This window comes from Symsagittifera roscoffensis, chromosome 2, assembly GCF_963678635.1.
Source record: "Symsagittifera roscoffensis chromosome 2, txSymRosc1.1, whole genome shotgun sequence".
Taxonomy (NCBI): Eukaryota; Metazoa; Xenacoelomorpha; order Acoela; family Convolutidae; genus Symsagittifera; species Symsagittifera roscoffensis.
The window spans coordinates 74,890,169-74,909,273 of record NC_087063.1 but is presented as its reverse complement, the minus strand read 5'-3'; the positions used below and the strand labels follow the sequence as shown (position 1 = coordinate 74,909,273).

At 36.6% G+C, this 19,105-nt stretch overlaps 1 protein-coding gene across 1 annotated transcript in view; it reads left to right on the top strand.

Annotated features, from left to right (window-relative positions):
* The first annotated feature begins 266 nt into the window (after nucleotides 1-266).
* The window catches only part of LOC134840508 (transient receptor potential cation channel subfamily A member 1-like), a 76,320-nt gene continuing 57,481 nt past the window's right edge, over nucleotides 267-19,105 (top strand). Inside the window, exons 1-5 of the mRNA XM_063856355.1 lie at nucleotides 267-578; nucleotides 16,593-16,814; nucleotides 17,258-17,423; nucleotides 18,239-18,414; nucleotides 18,739-18,846. Of these exons, the coding sequence (XP_063712425.1) occupies nucleotides 504-578; nucleotides 16,593-16,814; nucleotides 17,258-17,423; nucleotides 18,239-18,414; nucleotides 18,739-18,846 (747 nt within the window). The 5' untranslated portion in view covers nucleotides 267-503. The remainder of the gene's footprint in view (nucleotides 579-16,592; nucleotides 16,815-17,257; nucleotides 17,424-18,238; nucleotides 18,415-18,738; nucleotides 18,847-19,105) is intronic.

The window sequence follows — 19,105 nt, the reverse complement described above, 5'->3', positions numbered from 1 at the left end:
CAAAATCCGCGGGGTTAAAACACCCATTGATCATATTATGATTCCTTGCATTGACAAAAATCTAAATTAAGACAAAAACTAAAAGCTTATACCTTGTAGAAATACACTGCGACAAAAGCGGGCAAATACTATTTCAAAAGTAATTAATTCAATTTTTTTGACAATTGAAGCCCCAAACTCGTTTTATGTTCATTTATTCTTAACAAAACTGTGAATTGAAAGACAAATTTTATGCGAGGCTGGAATCTTAGAAATTATTTATAACTCCAAGCATTAATTTTGATAGTCAATTTTGATCATATTCGAGCAAAAAATGAAAATCGAATCAACCAGTATTTGAAAAGCAATTAGTTTCAGATTACCAAAGAAGCTGGTTAGTTTTATGTGTTGGTTTGATTGACGCAGTTTGTTTGATCTGTTTTTATTGGAACAATTCCATTCCCTTCTCTCCCGTTCCCAGCGGTCACTTTTTTCTTTCTTGTTTTCCTTATTTATTTTTTATAATGAAAGCAGTTGGAAAAGCGCTGATTGCTTTCAAGATGGAGAACAGATCCGGATCCGTTTTCGGGCCTACACAGGTAAAATCATTGATATCAGATTTTGGAACCAAAGTCTTCGATGTTTCATTACAAAAAAAATAGAAATTAAAATTTTTTGGGTTTACTTTTTGGGTAATTTGATTATTCACCTTTTCAGTCATCAAATCCAACATTTAGTCATCCAAAAACTCAAAAATTATCAAATAGTCATGACACTCAGTTAGTAATGCAAATCGCACAAACACTTGTCACTTACCTTGAAACTAAAACTGGAAAAAAATTTATAAAAAAAACCTTAGAAATTTTTGCGGACATTTGATCAAATCGCCTGCATAGTTGCGTTGAAAATTTTTGGTTGTGCAGTCTAGCAGAAAATTGCTGGCCGCACAAAATTGCAACATACTCGGGTTGACCCATCAAAGTCAAATAATTGCGAAAGTTCATTCAGAGTAACATTCACTCGCCCACATAATTATATGATAACTATAAAACTGGCAATTTTTCGCTGTGTGAAATGTGTGACAAGCATTTTGTCAAGACTATGAAATTATGCAATTTTTAACTAACGTTTTTTGACGCTCGAAACTTAAAAAAAAATTCTCCTATTGTGGGTTTTTGTAAAGTTATGGGGGTTTTAAGATTGTCAAATTGGGATAAATAACGCACGATACATTTCATGCAACTAGCTGGTAAGCAGAGGTTTAATTTGTTCTCGAATTTGTTTCAAATTGAATTCAGACATGCTAATTGTTTCAAAGAAAGTAGGGAAAATATTTGCTCGGAGTAGTTTTTTTATTCAGACCAACTTTCAAAAAATTTTCCTTTCGGTGGAGCCATTTCTGGATCTTTGTGATCACATTAGTTGATAACTCACCTTTTTGCTAATCTGATTTCACGAGCGCTGTGAAACGAGTTGAAAGCTAAATTTTGATGCTGGGTATCGCGCATTACTTACGCATGGCGAATTATTCGCTTCCATAAAATCGATAAAGAATGAAATGAGGCAAGCTAAATAGTCTGATTATTTTCATAGACGACTGAAGTTTTAATACTTGAAATTTGATATTGTCAGCGGAAAATGCATATTTTTTCAATATTTAATCAACCAACATTTATACGAGACCAGTTAATTGGCAGTCGGAACATTCATTTTTGATGCGCCTAGATAAGAACTGTTTTTTATTGGTCTGTTCAATTTTTTTCAAAATGCAAAATGTAGGATTGTGTTTTTACAAGGCAAGAAGGGGTCATGATTTTGAAAAAACCCAAAAACTTTTGTTGAAAATCTGGTGATTTTATCAAGCTGAAATTTACTCAATAAACGTTAAAAAGGCAGTCGGAACATTCAAAGCGGTGCCCTGATACGAGCAGTCTTTTTCAGTTTGATTCACGATTTATTCCCTTTCAAGTAACGAGACTTATGCTTTGTTGTGATTTACCTCATGTTTTGCAATTACTGCAAAACATATTAGTTTAATTAACTGGTCACTCTGATATGACCTTCATTGGCCATTCTCTCCGGCGGAGATAATGATCTCTCATTGTTTTAATGTTTTAACTTACCGACTAATTCATCTTAATTCCATATTCTTTTTAATAGTTTTAATTTAGAATTAGCTACAACAAAGTAACATTTTATCATGGCGCAGTCAACTAATGAATCTAACGTGAGAGGAATACCTCTTTTTTGGCAAAACCATACGGTAGACCCCCCCATTCCATGGGAAGACTGGAGTGATCTGTTTCAATTAGCTATAATTGCTAAGGAAAACATAGACATAGAAAACCTACTCAATCCGTTGGAGAGACAACACCCACTACCTCCAAATTTGGAAAAATCGACGGACGGTGAAACAAATGCTCAAAGACGCTCGAGAATGGAGAGAAATACTCAAGAACAAAGACGTTACGACGAAGAAGAAACAGCTTCGATAAAAACTGAAACCAAGAAATTTAACGGAATGCGAATAGAAGAAGCGGGCAAAAAATTACGTTCAGTCTTATATCTAGCACTGGGAAACGAAGGAAAAAGGATCTTCGGACAAAAATTCACCAAGGTGAAAGTTTTACAAATTTCTTTTAAAGAATTCTGGGAGTTCCTAGCGATCGCTTTCGTAAGAAAGACAAATGTCACATTTGAACGACATAAACTGTTAAATAGAAAACAACGCGACAGAGAATCCCTCGAACAATTTTGGGATGCTTTAGCTGAAATGGCAAAAAAGTGCGACATAACCGCAGGAGAAGAAGAGTGGATAAGAGATATTTTCATAAATAATATGAAAAACTACGACATCCAAAGGAAATTGTTAACAGAAACCCTCCCTCCACGCGAAGCACTAAATGTAGCACTCATAGACGAAAAAGGAATTCTAAATCACTTGAAGTTAACTAACAATTTTAAATCCAACAGATCATCCGTACACAAACCAAACAACCATTTTAACGTCAAAAGAGAACCAACCCTTAACATCGAAAGAAGTAACAACTGTATGAAGTGTGGCGGATCATTTTCAAAAGGACACTTAGCAGTTTGCCCAGCAAAGGACACGACTTGTACTACTTGTAAATTCAAAGGGCATTTCACCAGATTTTGTAGATCTCGTCGTAAAAATGTAAACATTGTAAATACTCAAATTGTAGATAAAACAGATTTTAATCCGTCGGATATTCCGGATGTATATACTGACCACACGGATAGAGAATGTTGTGGCGTCATAAACGCATGGTCGGAATCTGGACAAAGCGAAAACGACGATTACTCTGTACTAAATGTGACTACGATTTTTGATAACGATGGAAAAGAATTGAAGAAATTACTGAACATTGGACTCGGAAAAGAAAACCAAGTAATTTTAAACATTCAAGTGGATTCAGCTAGCCCGATGAGCTTCCTCAAGAAAAACTTACTACACGAATTAAAGTTACGCGACCCTTACTTGAAAATTTATCCGGTGGATAAGACAACTAGAGACCTCTACTGTGGATTCACAGATAATGCCATAAACATCACTGGAAAGGTGAAGCTCCCGATATTTTCAAATGTTTGGTCAGAAAATGACTGTCAATTCTTCCTAACCGAAGGACACGAGAGAAATATCTTAGGAAACGACAACCTTCCAAAAGTGGGGATAGAAGTCTCTCAGAAACACTTCCCACATTTCCAGACTAACAAACAGTGTAAGTCAATAAATTCCATCTCTCAAACAAACCAAGATAGGGAAATTCTAAATATATCAAAATCATTCAAAAATTTATTCCTTCGGATCGGAAAAATTAAAAATCAGATGAAAATCACCCATTTTCACGAACCCTTAAAACCAATACAACTAAAGGGAAGACGAGTCCCCCTTCACTTACTGGACGCTGTAAAGACAGAACTCAATAGAATAAAAGCAGAGGGACATATTAAAAAATTAGAAAATTGCGATGAAGACAGATTTATTAGCCCAATAGTCATTACTTGTAAAAAAGACAAATCCCTCAAGTTAGCCTTAGATTCCAAGTTCATAAACAAACAGATTTACAAGAACAAATATCAAATACCAAACATTCACGAATTGGTAGACAATGTCGCGGCACAAATTACTAATGATTCCGTTGGAGAAGTGTGGTTTACTAACTTAGACTTAAAAAATGCGTACAGTCAATTAGCACTGGATAAATTTACTAGCAACCAATGTAACTTCAGTATCGTGGGCGGTGATATTACGGGTACCTACCGATTCTTAACTGGTTTTTACGGCCTAGGGGATATGCCTAACGAATTTCAAAGAGTAATGGACTCTACATTAGGTTCAATCCCATTTACTAACTGTTACTTAGACGACATTTTAATCTCTTCCAAAGGAACATTCTTAGACCACAAGAATATTGTGTTAAAAATTTTATCTACGCTCGACGAATATAACTTCGCTGTAAAATGGTCAAAATGTAAATTCTTTCAAAAAGAAATAGAATAGTTGGGATTCAAAATCTCTAAATCAGGAATTACCCCGTTATTCGACAAATCGAAAGCCATAAAAGATTTACCTATTCCGAAGAATTTGAAAGAACTACGATCATTTTTTGGTTCTACAAATCAATACACTAAATTCGTCCCAAATTTAGCATCCTTAGGAAGCCCACTCCGACCGCTCCTAACGTAAAATCAATATTCCAATGGAATGACGACCATACCAAAGCTTTTGAAAAAATTAAAGAAGAAATCGTAAACCTAACGGAGAATACCCATTTCGACGTAAAACACAAAACTAGAGGAAAAACTGACGCGTCACATAATGGACTCGGAGCTTCGCTCGAACAACTCCACGGGAACGATTGGAAAACAATCTCATTTGCTTCACGCTTTTTAAACCCACACGAGTCTAAATATTCTACGAACGAGCTCGAACTACTAGGGGTTGTATGGGCTGTCGAACATTATAAGAACTACCTTTACGGATCAGATTTCGAAGTAATTACCAATCACAAAGCTTTATTATCTGCCCTATCACCAAACCACGTAAACAAAACATACCACAGTAGACTAACAAGATGGGTAGACAGATTATTTCCTTTTAATTTCACATTCAAACATATGGCAGGAAAAGACATGGGTTTCACTGACCTTATTTCTAGAATTCCATCCGGAAAAACCCTTCCAATATCACATTACGACGAAGAATTCGTAGTAGCAAATATTAACAAGATTAATAAATCATTAAATCCGTCGGAGAAGATAAGAACTACCTGCTCAGCCATTGGTTCTAATCTGGAAAATTCCGATTACGCTTTATTACGTAATTACCTAATAGCAGCAGTACTAAAGCTTATTAACTCGTCTTTTCCAATTTGTTCAATTAATCACAAAAGAACAGAATTTTGTACCTCAAATTGCATTTCAACGGATTATTCTAATACAAATACATTAATTATTTCCATTTCTAACTCCGCATTTTTTATTTTTTAATCTTTAATCATAGTTTTATTAATTCACCTGTAGATAAAAAAAATTGTAGATACTGTTAATATGAATCATAAGAATATTATAATTAATCCCACCACTTCCGGCATTTCTGTAGATTTAGATTTCTAGCTCTTACCAGATCATGCTAATCTCGTTAAAAAATACCGTGAAAATTTGAAGTTGCCGGATCGACCCTTGGATTTAAATATTTTAATTAACGCCAAATTAGTAGCTCTCTTGACTGAAGACGATCCCATGTTAAGTCCAATTGTTTAAGCACTTCAAAATAAGGTGGAGAAGATTAATGCAGATTCTCCTTATTTCAAACATTTCACCCGCGACCTACACGAATCCGACGGATTACTCTACATGGACGGCAAACTCGTTATTCCATTTACTTTACGAAACGCGATGATGAAGACCCTTCACGAAACACATCCAGGTCAATTCGGAATGAAATATTTGGCCCAATATATCTGGTGGCCCCATATTAATAGACAAATTTACTTTCACGGAATAAATTGCTCAGAGTGTACATCGGCGGGTAAGAATTTGAAAAATGTTATCCCTAATTCACAAATTAGTGAACTTCCTCCATTATCGGAACCAAACGAAGAACTTAATTTAGATTTCGCTGGTCCTTTGGATTCTTATTGGGGGGCAAATAAATACATTTTACTTTGCATTGACAGATTTTCTAAATTTCCATCGGCAAAAATTACATCGTCTACTTCTTCAAAAACAGTTATAGAGTTTTTACAAGACTACATATTCTTACACGGAATACCTTATTCTATAAGGGTAGATTATGCTACTTGCTTTACAAGCCAAGACTTTAAATTATTCTGCGATTCCAACAACATCAAATTAATCTTTTGTACAGTAGGCGACCATCGTTCCAACGGATTAGTCGAAAAATTAGTACACACTGTGAAAGTCAAACTACTGGCTATTTCAAAAGAACATCATAAATGTACACTGCAAAATGCCGTTTCAAAAATCATCTGGAATTTACGCTCTACCTATCAATCAAAAATTAAATGTTCACCCTTCGAGATTCACTATAACAGAAAACCAAATACTATTTGGAAACAATTAGCTTCTGGTAAACCCTCCTTTGGAAATTTAGACAAAGGGAAATCAATACTGTCTAAGGAACGAGCTAAGGATTGGAACGCGGATGATAGACTAGAGGACGGCTACAAGGACGATTTGATAGCCAAGAAGAACCAAAACTCGACTGAAAAAGGCTACAACACAGACTATGCTTCATCCTCGAAAATCACCTCCAATAGACTACCAATCAAAAATCCATTCAAAGGTAAAATCCTTCGGAAATCTAACGGTAACATAAACCGAGACTGTTTCTATAAGGAACTAAATAAAAGAATTATAAATTCATCCACTTCGACAGTAGAGTTATCCGACGGAAAAATAATACAAAAATCCGGCATTGCGATTCCGATTTCTACCTCAAATAAAATCAGACCTTTTAAAGGAAACATTTCATTCCCGTATTTTCCTAATGCTAATGTTGAAGTAGGTCAGAAACAGGAAGGCCCAACACGCAAACCAAGATCAAAAAAGCCAACCAAAAAAGTTACCAGACAGTTGGATTCGACCCTATCCGACAATTTAACTAGGACACGCATATCAGGGTCATCACACAAATCTACAAGAAGACAAACACGCCACTCAAAGAAGTCTTCAGCTCCTCCAGGTTACCTTGCTTCTGATGAATCTATGCTAATTCCTTCGGATATTTTGGATAGTAGCGAATGGGAATGGATAGCGGGCGGTTTCCCTTGTAGAGACGTAGCCAGAGAACGCTGTATTTCAGACTCAAGTATACCTCACCTCTCAATCGAAAATAATTCTAATTCCGCTGTAACAAATCCTGAAATAAAATCTGAGATTTTAGAAAACGACATTGACCCTAACAGAGAACAACCTATGGACCAATCTTACGAGTGCCCAATAAGCATAATACCCGCTTGCCGAACACCTAGTACTGCGGAACAGAGAACCGTGAACCAGGGAGGGGACAAAGACACCATCGAACAACAGGACCTGCAAGACGAGTGTAATCCAACGGATAACAACTCAGTTACAGATTTCCCGGTGTACGAGATAAGCGACTCAACTGACGAGTGCACTGTACCTCCCAATCCTACTATCATATCCGGTAAAATTCCTCCTACCATCCGCCGTTCTAGTAGAAATGTCGGCCCACCAAAATTTTATGGCAAACGTTATTTTATTGATGCCGTAGAGAACGTTCAAGAAGCCTCCGGTTCGGCGGCCGATCCTATCGTGATTGAAATTGAGGAATCACACGAGACCAACAACAAGACGACTCCGGCGGAGTTAATTGTCCTAGACTCAAGTCCAACATCTTCAGACCAAATGTCAACCTCATCAACTGACGAATCGCTGAGGATGGAATTAGAAAATTTTGGAGATCATTCTGATCTAGACAGCGAATTTTTTAATAACGAACTTGAAAACTTTCTAAATGATTATAAAACTTCGTAAACATTTTGCTTTACCCTAATTTTGTTATATTGGCATATCAAGGAGCACATATTACCCTATAAACCGGTGCTAATCTTCAGGTGTCAAAATGTTCTTCAGTAAACTTGAGTACTCTATCAAAAATCCTTCAGTAAAGGAAAACATCATCTGGTGCTCTTATAATTTCTCTAAGCCGACTTCCCTATAGTTTGTGTATCGCAAATCAATGATCCACCCATAAAACTTGGCGACAACTTCTTCGCATTCTAACTTCTTAACCCAGCCCTTATCCGTCGGAATCCGGATAATCATTTCTCACAGTTATAGTTGTTGAATTTAATCCCATAGAGGCGCTTCAGTTAGTGTCAGTTCCTTATTTACGGCGCTTAATTTTTTTCTTTTCCTCGTCCTTAAAGGGGGAGAAAGGAGTCAGACTTAGTTAGTCATTGTGCTTTATTTTATTCGTAATTTAAAATTTTTTTCCTGCTTAGGGGAATGTTGTGATTTACATCATGTTTTGCAATTACTGCAAAACATATTAGTTTAATTAACTGGTCACTCTGATATGACCTTCAGTGGCCATTCTCTCCGGCGGAGAAAATGATCTCTCATTGTTTTAATGTTTTAACTTACAGACTAATTCATCTTAATTCCATATTCTTTTTAATAGTTTTAATTTAGAATTAGCTACAACAAAGTAACATTTTATCAAGCTTGAAATGCTTTTGTTTTACAGTTTATTTACTTTAAAGTAACGAGATGTATTCAATCGAGCTGCTCTCGAACCTCTATCAAATTTCTAAATCAGAAATTTTAAAACAAAGCTCTTGTCAACATTTTGTAAGCCAAACTTTTGTCGACTCAATACAGTTTCCGAGCTCTCTTGAAGCTCTCCAAGACTGCACAGCCCGAGGTAGATTATTTTTTAATTTGAAACTAAAATTCTGTTTTTGAGTACATGAAAAGTTTTGACCGAAAACATGATTTTTGGTTACCATTTCTTGATTCTTTCCTCCCTCAAGTTAAAATATACCGTAAGTACCAGTGGAAAAAGTCACCAAAAAGTTGTTCGACGGATTTGCAAAATTTTCAAAGGATTTGCGACCAAAGATTTGCGACCATGTTCGAAGGTTTTGCGACCATATTGACTTTCCAAGCTCTCCCAAAGCACTTAAAATAAATTTGTTTTTTTTTGCGCCGCGGGCAAAACTTTGAAAAAACTGGCCAAAAAGGCGTTTTTAGGCTTTTTCTATAAACGGCATTTTTAGGCTTTTACATTTTTCACTAATGTAAAAGTTTGTACATAGCTCCCTTTTCAAAATTAGTACATATTGGCGACGAAAGAGGCCTTTATAAAATTTTTAGGGTCCGTCACCAAAAATGGATATCTCAAAATAGTTCAAAGGTTCAGCAGGGTGTCGAATCCCTGAGGGGAAGGGGAATGTCAATTTCCTAAATCCGCCCCTGGACTCTGGTGAGAGTGTCAAATTCTGATGGAGGGGGCTCAGAGGTGTTACTGGAGATGGTGCAAATAAAAAAACTTGAAGAAAAAGTTCAAAGGGAACGTATAATGCAAACCATTATACACTCGTAATTTAGTACAAGTACCTTTAATCTAAGAATTGCAGCAATTTTTCTCGACAAAAATAACTCTTCCAGGTCCAATTACTTGGAATCTCAGGGTTCAAGTGTTGTATCATATTCAAACGGCTTAGAAACATTGGCCTTGATTCGAATTCCAAAAACAATTCAAAAAAATGTTTTGTTGTTGAAAAAAAATGATTTGATTGATATATTGTGTCCATAACTTAATTCTAACGCACTTCATCGGAAAAAAAACCGTAAGCATTTAGCAACTGTTGCTGGGGAATACAATTTTTGTGAAATAAACAATGCCCATTCTATTGCTTACTTAAAATTAGAAAAACAAAAAAGAGTTCCTCACAGACCGCGAAAGTTATCAATGAGGATTTAATAATCAATTAAAATGAAAGAATTAGATAGAATTTTTTAGATGATTTAGATGATTTTTTCTGGAATCAACTGTCGGATCAATAAATTTTTTTCTGGCATCAGCTGGCAGCATCTCCGGATCAATTGAGCAATCTCCTCTCAGTAATTACCAATTGAGCTATCTCCTCCTCAAGCAAAAGCGGTAAGACGCTACAAACATGTCAGCATCTCCGGATCAATTGAGCAATCTCCTCTCAGTAATTACCAATTGAGCTATCTCCTCCTCAAGCAAAAGCGGTAAGACGCTACAAACATGTCAGCAAACGCACGTAGATTATTGATGTGTTTATGACACGCAATCAATTAACTGGTTAGAACTTGTATTTTTCTCGATGTGTGGCTGCAAAAATACAAGTTGATGTAAAAGTGTGGCTGCGTTCGCAAAAATTGACCTTGAAGAAACATGTTCGACTGATCAATTAGCTTGTGGGCTGAAAACTGGCGTTGAAGGTGCAATTCATGCGCTCTCTGACGTTTTTGATGACAACAAGGAAGATGGCTGTGGCATGCTGTTGATGGATGCATCAAATGCTTTCAACTCGCTCAATCGTGAAACAGCGTTGTGGAATACTCGAATATTGTGGCCTAGATGTTCTAGATTTCTCTTCAAAACTTACAGAGGCTTCGTGTCGCTTTTCTTTGCTGGCGCCAATGAAGTGATATACAGTAGCGAAGGAACCACACAGGGAGACCCACTGGCAATGTTCTTCTATGGTGTGTCACTTCTTCCCCTGATTCGGAAGTTAAAGGATCCGAACAATGTGTTACAAAGTTGGTATGCTGATGATTCTGCGGCCATAGCAAAACTCAAGAAATTGGAGATATGGCTTAAAAACTTGATTGAGGAAGGTCCCGCCTTCGGTTACTTTCCAGAGCCTTCCAAAAGTTTTCTGGTTGTCGATAAACAATATGCTGAAGAAGCGCATCACATATTTGACAAGTACTCGATTACTATGGTGGAAGTGAAGAGGTTTTTGGGCGGTTTAATTGGAGACGGACATGAGAAGGACATCTACATGAAAAACTAAAAATTTGAATGGGTAGACAAAATTGAGAAACTTTCTTTTGTGGCAAAAACAGAACCACAATGTGCTGTACCAGGACTGACTAAGTCCTTACAAGCGGAATGGAATTTTTCCCATCGTAATTTGGGTGGTTCTAGTCAGCTTTTTCAACCGCTAGAGAACCTTCTGATGGAGAAATTCTACCTGCGATACTTGGAACGTCGTCGATTTCATCAATGGAGAGACGTCTCTTTTGTTTGCCAGCAAGAAAAGGTGGTTTTGGTGTGTCTAACCCAACCAGTTTCGCCGATGAGTCTTACAACACGTCACGGGAAGAAGTTACGGTTCTTTATGATGCTATTGTTGATCAGCACGGTTTTCCACGAAGACCACAAAAAGCAAATGTCTCGATCGCGGAAAAAGCATCATCGAAGAATGGAAGAAAAACATGAAGAGTTGTTGGGGGAGTTATTGAATGAGCTACCAGCAGACCAAGTTCGCGCAGTAAAAAGAATCAATGAAGGAAGCTTGTCTGCCTGGCTGACAGCGTTAACGATTGCTGCAGAAAACTTTGATCTTTCGGAAGTGGAGTTTCGGGATGCATTGAGTGTCCGGTATAACAAAAACTTGATTGCTTCGCCAACTTTGTGTGATGGTTGCCAGTCACCATTCACCCTACGGCATGCGTTAGTGCGCAAAAAAGGTGGTCTCCTAACTTTACGGCACAATGAGATTAGGGATGCGACTTAGCTTCTTTAGTGTGGAAGGATGTACAGAGAGAGCTTGTTATTTGAGAATACAACCCGCAAGATGAGACACCCGCATTAATTGCAGATTTGTTTTGTCGGTGAGTTTATGTTAGACAGGGAGGAGCGTCTTTTGATATTCGTGTCTCTGACACCGACGCCGTCTCCTATCAGAACAGAAGACCCATAAGTGTTTTGAACACAGCAGAAGTTGAGAAAAAGACAAAATATTCAGACGCGTGTCAGGAAATACATATGTCTTTCACTACTCTTGTCGTGTCTGTTGATGGGATGCTTGCTCCAGAATTTGCAAGTTTCCTTCGGAGAATAGGAGAAGCATTATCTACCAAGTGGGAGAAACTCTATAGTAAAACTATGAACTGGGTGAGGTGCCGGCTGTCTTTTGCCGTGCTCCGTGCTTCCAGTGTGTGCTTCTGAGGCACAAAGACCAAGTGGAAGTGGAGGAGTCTTGGCTCAGACCATGATTTCTTACCCTAGAGAAATATGTACGGATGTTCTACAATGAAGAGAAATTGGCTAGCTATGTGCAGACTCTGCTTGTAATGTAAAACATGGACCTAAACGAAACAAAATGTTGTAAAAATGAACCAAATAGATAATTGACTGATTTTATTTGTTGAAAAAAAAATAATCTTCAGAGACATTTATCGAAATATCAGTTTTTTGTTTATTATTTTAGAGGACTACTTGGGACACCGTTTAAGATGGGTATCATTTAGTTCCTGTGGTAGTAGGTTTTTCTTCACATTTTTTTTGTTTTTTTTAGTAAGATCTTCTACATAGTCAATAGAACAAATCTTGCTTTTTCCAAGTGCTTCAAACAACTAAACAAAATGCTTTGACCGCCCCCACCCACTCAACTCTGGTTCCCAATGGTTCCCTTTTCAGTATAATTTTACGATCCATTTCTGGAGAGCATCAAACATTTTTTAAAGGCGCCTTTGGTGCCAATTTAACTAGTTTTGAGGGGAAAGCGCGCGCCAAAAAAAGCGCAATTTGTTCAAAACGTCATTTTTAGCGTTGTTTCAAAAGTTTGCCTGAAGCGCAGAAAATTTTTGAAAAATAGAGTCCTAATACTTGAAAAAAAAATCAAATCGATTAATCAAAAAAAAGGTCGACAAAACTTTTTCGAAAAACCACACCCCCTCTGAAAAAATTTCTGCGCACGCCACTGATCGTTATGTATTTTTTCATATTTTCTACGTAACAACTCATCAGTAATCGAGTTTTTCTTCGAAGCGTTGTTGGATTCAAGTTTAAAACTATTTTGATCAGCTTTTGTGATTTGAGTAATTTTGTGATGCATGTAAATTTTATCAACACAAGATCTAAGGTTGTTTGATTGTTTGACTTTTTTTACATGTAATTCTATGGTTCGGATGTCATACAGAAATTACGCAATTCCGTCTTTTCAATCATATCCGAACTTTTTTGTTACGATTGTTTCATCTATGATCCAGTCAACACAAAAAACAGAATTATCTGGAGTGCTCACGTTCTTTTAAACTATATATGTCAAAAATAAGTTTTTTTTTCATTTTTGCAATGTGAATTTTGTAATCCGCAGATAAAAATATATATATTTTTTAAATAATTATGTTCGAGAAAGTAAAATGTTTTTTACAGTTTCAAGAGAGTTTCTTGAGAGTATTTTGGCAAAAAAAAACAAGAAGTTTTTTGAAAATACAAAAATAAATTGAAATTAGTCGTTCATATTTTTGTTAGTTTTTCTATTAATTCGATTGATTTTATTGTGGTCGGAACATTTTATACCCTTAATTTAGTTTTGGGATAAAAGTAAACTGTGTGTACTCCAGCCATAAACATGTTAATAATACAGCGTCTGGCCCTATGATTTTTTATGAATGGAAAATTCTGAGAAGCCTCGTCCACTAGTGAAAAAAAGCACTTAATTGATTGGTCTATGCTTATTTCAGATGCGTGTTGCTAAATTGCTGACCTTTGCAAAAAAATTTGTGAAAGTGTACTGCGAGTGTTCAAATTTTGCATTGCTCTGAAAGCTGCTAGATATCGGTCGAAACAAAAATCAATATAATTATAGTTTTGCTGGCTTTTTTAGTGTGCTGGCTTTATATTATGCTGGCTTTTTTAATTCAAAAAAATTTTAAAACCACTTTGATACAATAATAGTTTTCTAATGAAACACAGTTGCCGCTTTCAAATTTCAAGGCAAAGTTTTAGATTGAATCATTAAGTTGCAGGTGTTGTGAAGTAAAATCTGTAAAAGTTTTCAAGATTTCTGAAAACAGGTCAAACAATCGCTTGAGGTCATTCACTTCCATGAATTGAATTGTTAAAATCGCTAGGTTTTTATCTATCGTCAAAACCGAAAAACGTTACAAGCGGTGATGCAACGAAAAGCTATACTAAATCTGTACTGGCCCCAAAATCAAAAAGCTCTAATAAACCTCGAGGAGAGTCGTAGATATAGTAAGAAGGCAAGTTGTAAGAACGATAGATAGTTCCCAAAAGGAAACTTAGCGAAACTACTACCGCTACTTATGCAGCCGGGTTAAGAAAAGCAGCTCGACTATGCTGGAACAATACCATAGAAGGAAGAAAATACTTAAAGTCGTAGATAAAATTGCTCTGTTTTCCTACGGTGAAAAACACTAAATCAACCGGTAGTAAATTGGCTTAAAAATTGTGCAAGTATACATTAACACTCACGGGTTCTCAGAATCTATAAAAACATATCAACTCTCAGCTTTGAATGGGGAAATATTTGAAGCATTTTCGTGACAAAAGCAAGATTGAGCAAACATTTTACCCGATGGGGATTCACAGAGATGTTGAGTTTCTCGAAATGACCATAAATACAAAGAAAAAAAAGGTTTGGAGTTATGCTACTCGTTGAAGACAAAAAGTTGCTAAAAATTGGCCTCAGCTGGATAATTGGAGACTTCACATAGAATAAACAGAAAACAAAACAAAGATCAAGTTTCGAAGCACTTTTTACACAGACATCAAAAAATAACATAAATTAATCAAGGATTTTAAGCTAGTTCTGATTCATCAGAGAGAGAAGATTAGAGTGGTCAGCGCTAACAGCCTCGCAAAATGATCAAAGAATAGAAAAATTGCGAGAGAACGTCAAAATTGCCAGAAAGAGAAAGAAAAACAGATATACGAGCCGTTTTTCAAACAACAACTGTCACCAGTAAGGAACAAAAATTGAGCTTAAGTACTCGAAGTTTTGCTTACGGCAAATGCGAGATGGATTGCGGGAAGAAGAGACGCAGCCAAAAATTACACCCGTAAAGTTGTAAGCTTTATAGAATAAAACACCGAAATTAAAGAGAGTGAGGCGGGGAAAACAAAAAAAAAATACTCTACTTAGGCCGGGAAACAGCCTAAGGGCAACAGCCCAAGTGGAATCGGAAACAGAACATAAAATAAAAAAACTTTAATACAAACGACTGGGGAATCCTTATAATGAAAAAAGACATAACTCAAGCTAAAACAAGCATAATAGAGAAAACTTTTGAGTAAAATTATTCAAATTTATACGCTCATCTGAGGGCATAACTTTTAGGTGCCCCAAGTCTCGGAATTTTTATAATGAAGTCTCGGTACTGAGTGAACGAACCAAAATGCTGCTTACATCTGCGTTTCAGACTGGAAAATTGCATTGGCTTTGCACTCGCCAAAGGTCCCAACTTTTTTCTTGAAAAGCAAACTAACAGAGTGGCGACCATCTTGTTGGGTTGAGATTGGATCGTCAAAGAGATTCGCAACAACTTTTTCTCCCTTCGATCGAGAGCATCGTTTTAAAGGCAGGTCCTCAAGTAACTAAAGCGGACCAAAATCCAGATTGAACTCCTGTCTGTTACTGTTCTAGTTACTTATAATTTTGATGAGAAAGACAAATATAACTGTAAAAAAAGATTATTTTCTTTTTTAGCTGAGTGTGGGAGATGAATTTAAAAATTATTTTGAGAAAATACCGTTTTTTTTCTCTCCCATAAACTGAGTTGGTGAGGAGCCTATACGGCTGATCCAAGTTTAGCTTCCATTTGTGTCCAGAGACACTTTATCGTCTGTCACCATTTTTGTTTCTAGTTTTTAGATGTTGCTATTCCAAGTTGCATAATTTGTGTTCCACCAAGTCGGTGCCAATTTAATTCAACCTATACGCAAACTTTTCTAGAAAACTAATAACGCATAAGCGAAATATAATCTGTTTAAGAAATTGTTCCAAAGTGGTTCAAGAAAGCTTATATGCCATAATTGATGGTTAAAAGGAGCAAAATCTATCACTTTGTACTGATTATGACGTGTGGGTGGATGTTTTCACAAACAAAAATCATTTTTTTTTTAATTTTTAATTTTTTTTCAAATGTTATTACTGCTCCATAGACCTTAAAAGGCAGTCGGAACATTTAGGCCGTCGCCCTGATACGAGCAGTTTTGTTCTTATATTGCAGCTCTTATGTCAAATCGGATACTTTTTCATACAAGAAAAGTTAATTAAGAACAGATACTGGAAAAGTTTCAATAAAAAAATTTTATAAACATGCTCAAGTTGCAAAAAACATGAAACTCAAGGATTGCTTATAGTTTACGTAACCTATCTTACCCCAAAAAAGCATTTTTCAGCTATTTTATCTCACTTTTCTTCAGTCTTAAAAGCAAACTCACGATTCTCCTCTCATTTAATTTTTCGCTCAACACTTCGAAAGTTTGCCCAGGACTGTTTCTGCATTTTTGAGGGTTTATAAACTTAATTTCTCCAAGATTAGAATAGATTTTCAAGTTTTTGAATAACTTTTGTCGGTTATTACAGGTGGGTGTTTTTGATAATTTGGCGGCTGCGCCTTCCATCAGTGGCAGAGTTTCGAATGAAGTCTACCAGCAACGGAAAAAGAGTGGCGTTTCTCTGTCCTCCAAAGTGGGTTATGCCAAGAGTGTGGGAGCGGCCAGTAGTTCACGTGACACCAGGAGATCGAAACAGACAAATAAGGAAATGAGTGTGAAGAATACGAAAGATTTCAAGGCTGCAGTCCAGGTTAGACAAAAATATATTGATTAACTTATGAATATGTTAACGGGCATTGCTCTGTAACCCAATTGGGTTCGTTAATTGTCCCCTCACTGTTTCTGGTGCTTCATGTTTAAATTCTCGTTATATGCATATTGACCATTAACAATGAGAAATAAATTCTTTCTTTCTTAATATGTACAGGTAGCCGGTAACGGATTAAAATGGTACGCTCTATTATCTCAATAACTTGGCCTTTTTGCCACAAAAAATGCTGGGCTTACAAGTGCCCAAAATTGCCAGCTAGAGAAGTTTTCTTTGAATTTCGCCAGCTGAGCAGGAAGTATAGACAAAAAAGATCTTCGGTATTTTCGGTCAGTTGACAGTTCGTCTGGTTCATATGACAGCTGTTTTTTTTACTTCGGCTAGTTTCTACATATAACCAAATTGAATTAGTGTAAAATTTTTAGGCCATTGAGAACGATGACCATTTGGAGCTGCAGAACCTGCTGGTTGATAACTGTGACTTGGTCAACTATCAGTTGATTGAAGCAAAAGGAAGTCCTTTTTTGGTCCATAAGGCCGCTGCACTGGACAGACCCCAGTGCTATGATGTGCTTGTTCAACATGGAGCAAGTAAGTTTAATTCTAAAGTTCCCTCCTCCATCACTCCCACCCCCAACCCTCTCTCGGTAATTCCAACCAGCCTGCCTCGCCCATATGTCTGCCAACGTCGCCCCAGGAAAAGCTCGAAAAGTTTTTTCGGCTGCCCTACAAACGCAAAATAGATGAGAATCAGAATTTTTTTGTTGATAATCGTACACACGTGGGAATCCATGAGCCGCGCCTATTTGACAGGTACATTTGCTATCTCTCTTGGGTGGCATCAAAGCACCAAAAGCAGCATTCGCTTTTCAAATAGAAAAATATTTTTGTTCTTACCTTATCTTTTTTGCCGCTTTTAATTTTTGAAATGTTCAAAAAGTTTTGTCGACCTTTTTTTATAGGTCGACCAAATTGATTTTCTGAGCACCCTCAAAACACTGTACAGACTCTAACTTGACCAAATTTAAAAAAAAAAAGGCCAAAAAAGGCATTTTTAGGCACTTTTTAAAAAATTTTGACCAAAAAAAATTGCGTTTTTCTGGCGTGCGCTCTCCCATCAAAATTAGTATTGATAGGCGCCAAAGGCGCCTTTAGAAAAATTTAGGCCAAAAACGGATTTCTCAAAATAGTTCAAAGGGGGGACCCGTTGGGTCCCTGAGAGAAAGCGTCCGCCGCCCTCCCCCCCTAAATCCGCTACTGACCTAGTTGTCACTTTGATAGTCTTCTTAATTCAATCTAGTTAGTCGTCATTTTCCATAAATATTGCAAGTTGTTTTTGTCGCGAGTTGTCGTGTTACGATTTTCTAGCTGCGACACAGTTCTAGCTATTCTTTCTTCTGTTCTAGCGGAGACCGTGTGTGGTTCTGATGGCAACACTGTTATTCACCATGCAGTGTTAAATGACAGTGTCTCTTTTCTCCAACACATTCTTAACTTCTTCCCCCTCGTGAACAAACCCAACTGCTCCAACATGTGTGCAATCCACATTGCTGCTAAACTGAACCAAGTTGAGGTCATGAAGGTGAGTCATCCGAGTTTGGCCATTTTTCATCTTGAAATTTAGCGAAGAACTTTTTGAAAAAATCATTTTAGAGAATTTGAAATGCTCGTAGAGTCATTGATAAAACTAAACCTACAAAATAATTAGTATGAAATGCGCCTTCAAAACCTATGGGTTTCACCACTTACACATACGTTTTTTGTAAACTATCAAAAAGTTTTTTTTCTGCTCGAAACTAAATCAGAAGGTATCACAAGGGCCCATATCGACATTTATTTTGAGTAGCAGTTTAACTCAGCATTTTAAATTTTTCTATTTAATTGCAGAAATCTATCACAATTGTAGGTGTTGCTAACTTGTCCTCGGATAGACGTGGTTGCGAAAGGAGACAGAGGCAGGACTGCACTGCACTATGCTGCAGAGATCGATGCCGTAGAGATAGCCACGCTGCTGGTGAGATAAAAAAATATATAAAAAGATGTTCAAAATTGAAAAAAAAAAACATTCAGATAAGGATTGAAAAGCACTTTGAAGAAAATCTAATTTTTAATGTTTTTTTTTGAATTTTTTGGAATTTTTGCCTCAAAAAATGTTGTTTTGTTACGTAACCAGTTTCTCAAATGACGCGTCTATAAGCTTGTATTGATTTTTTCTAATCTTTTAGTACGCCGAAAGTTGAATAGGATGAATTTTGTTGCCGGTTTTTGCTTTT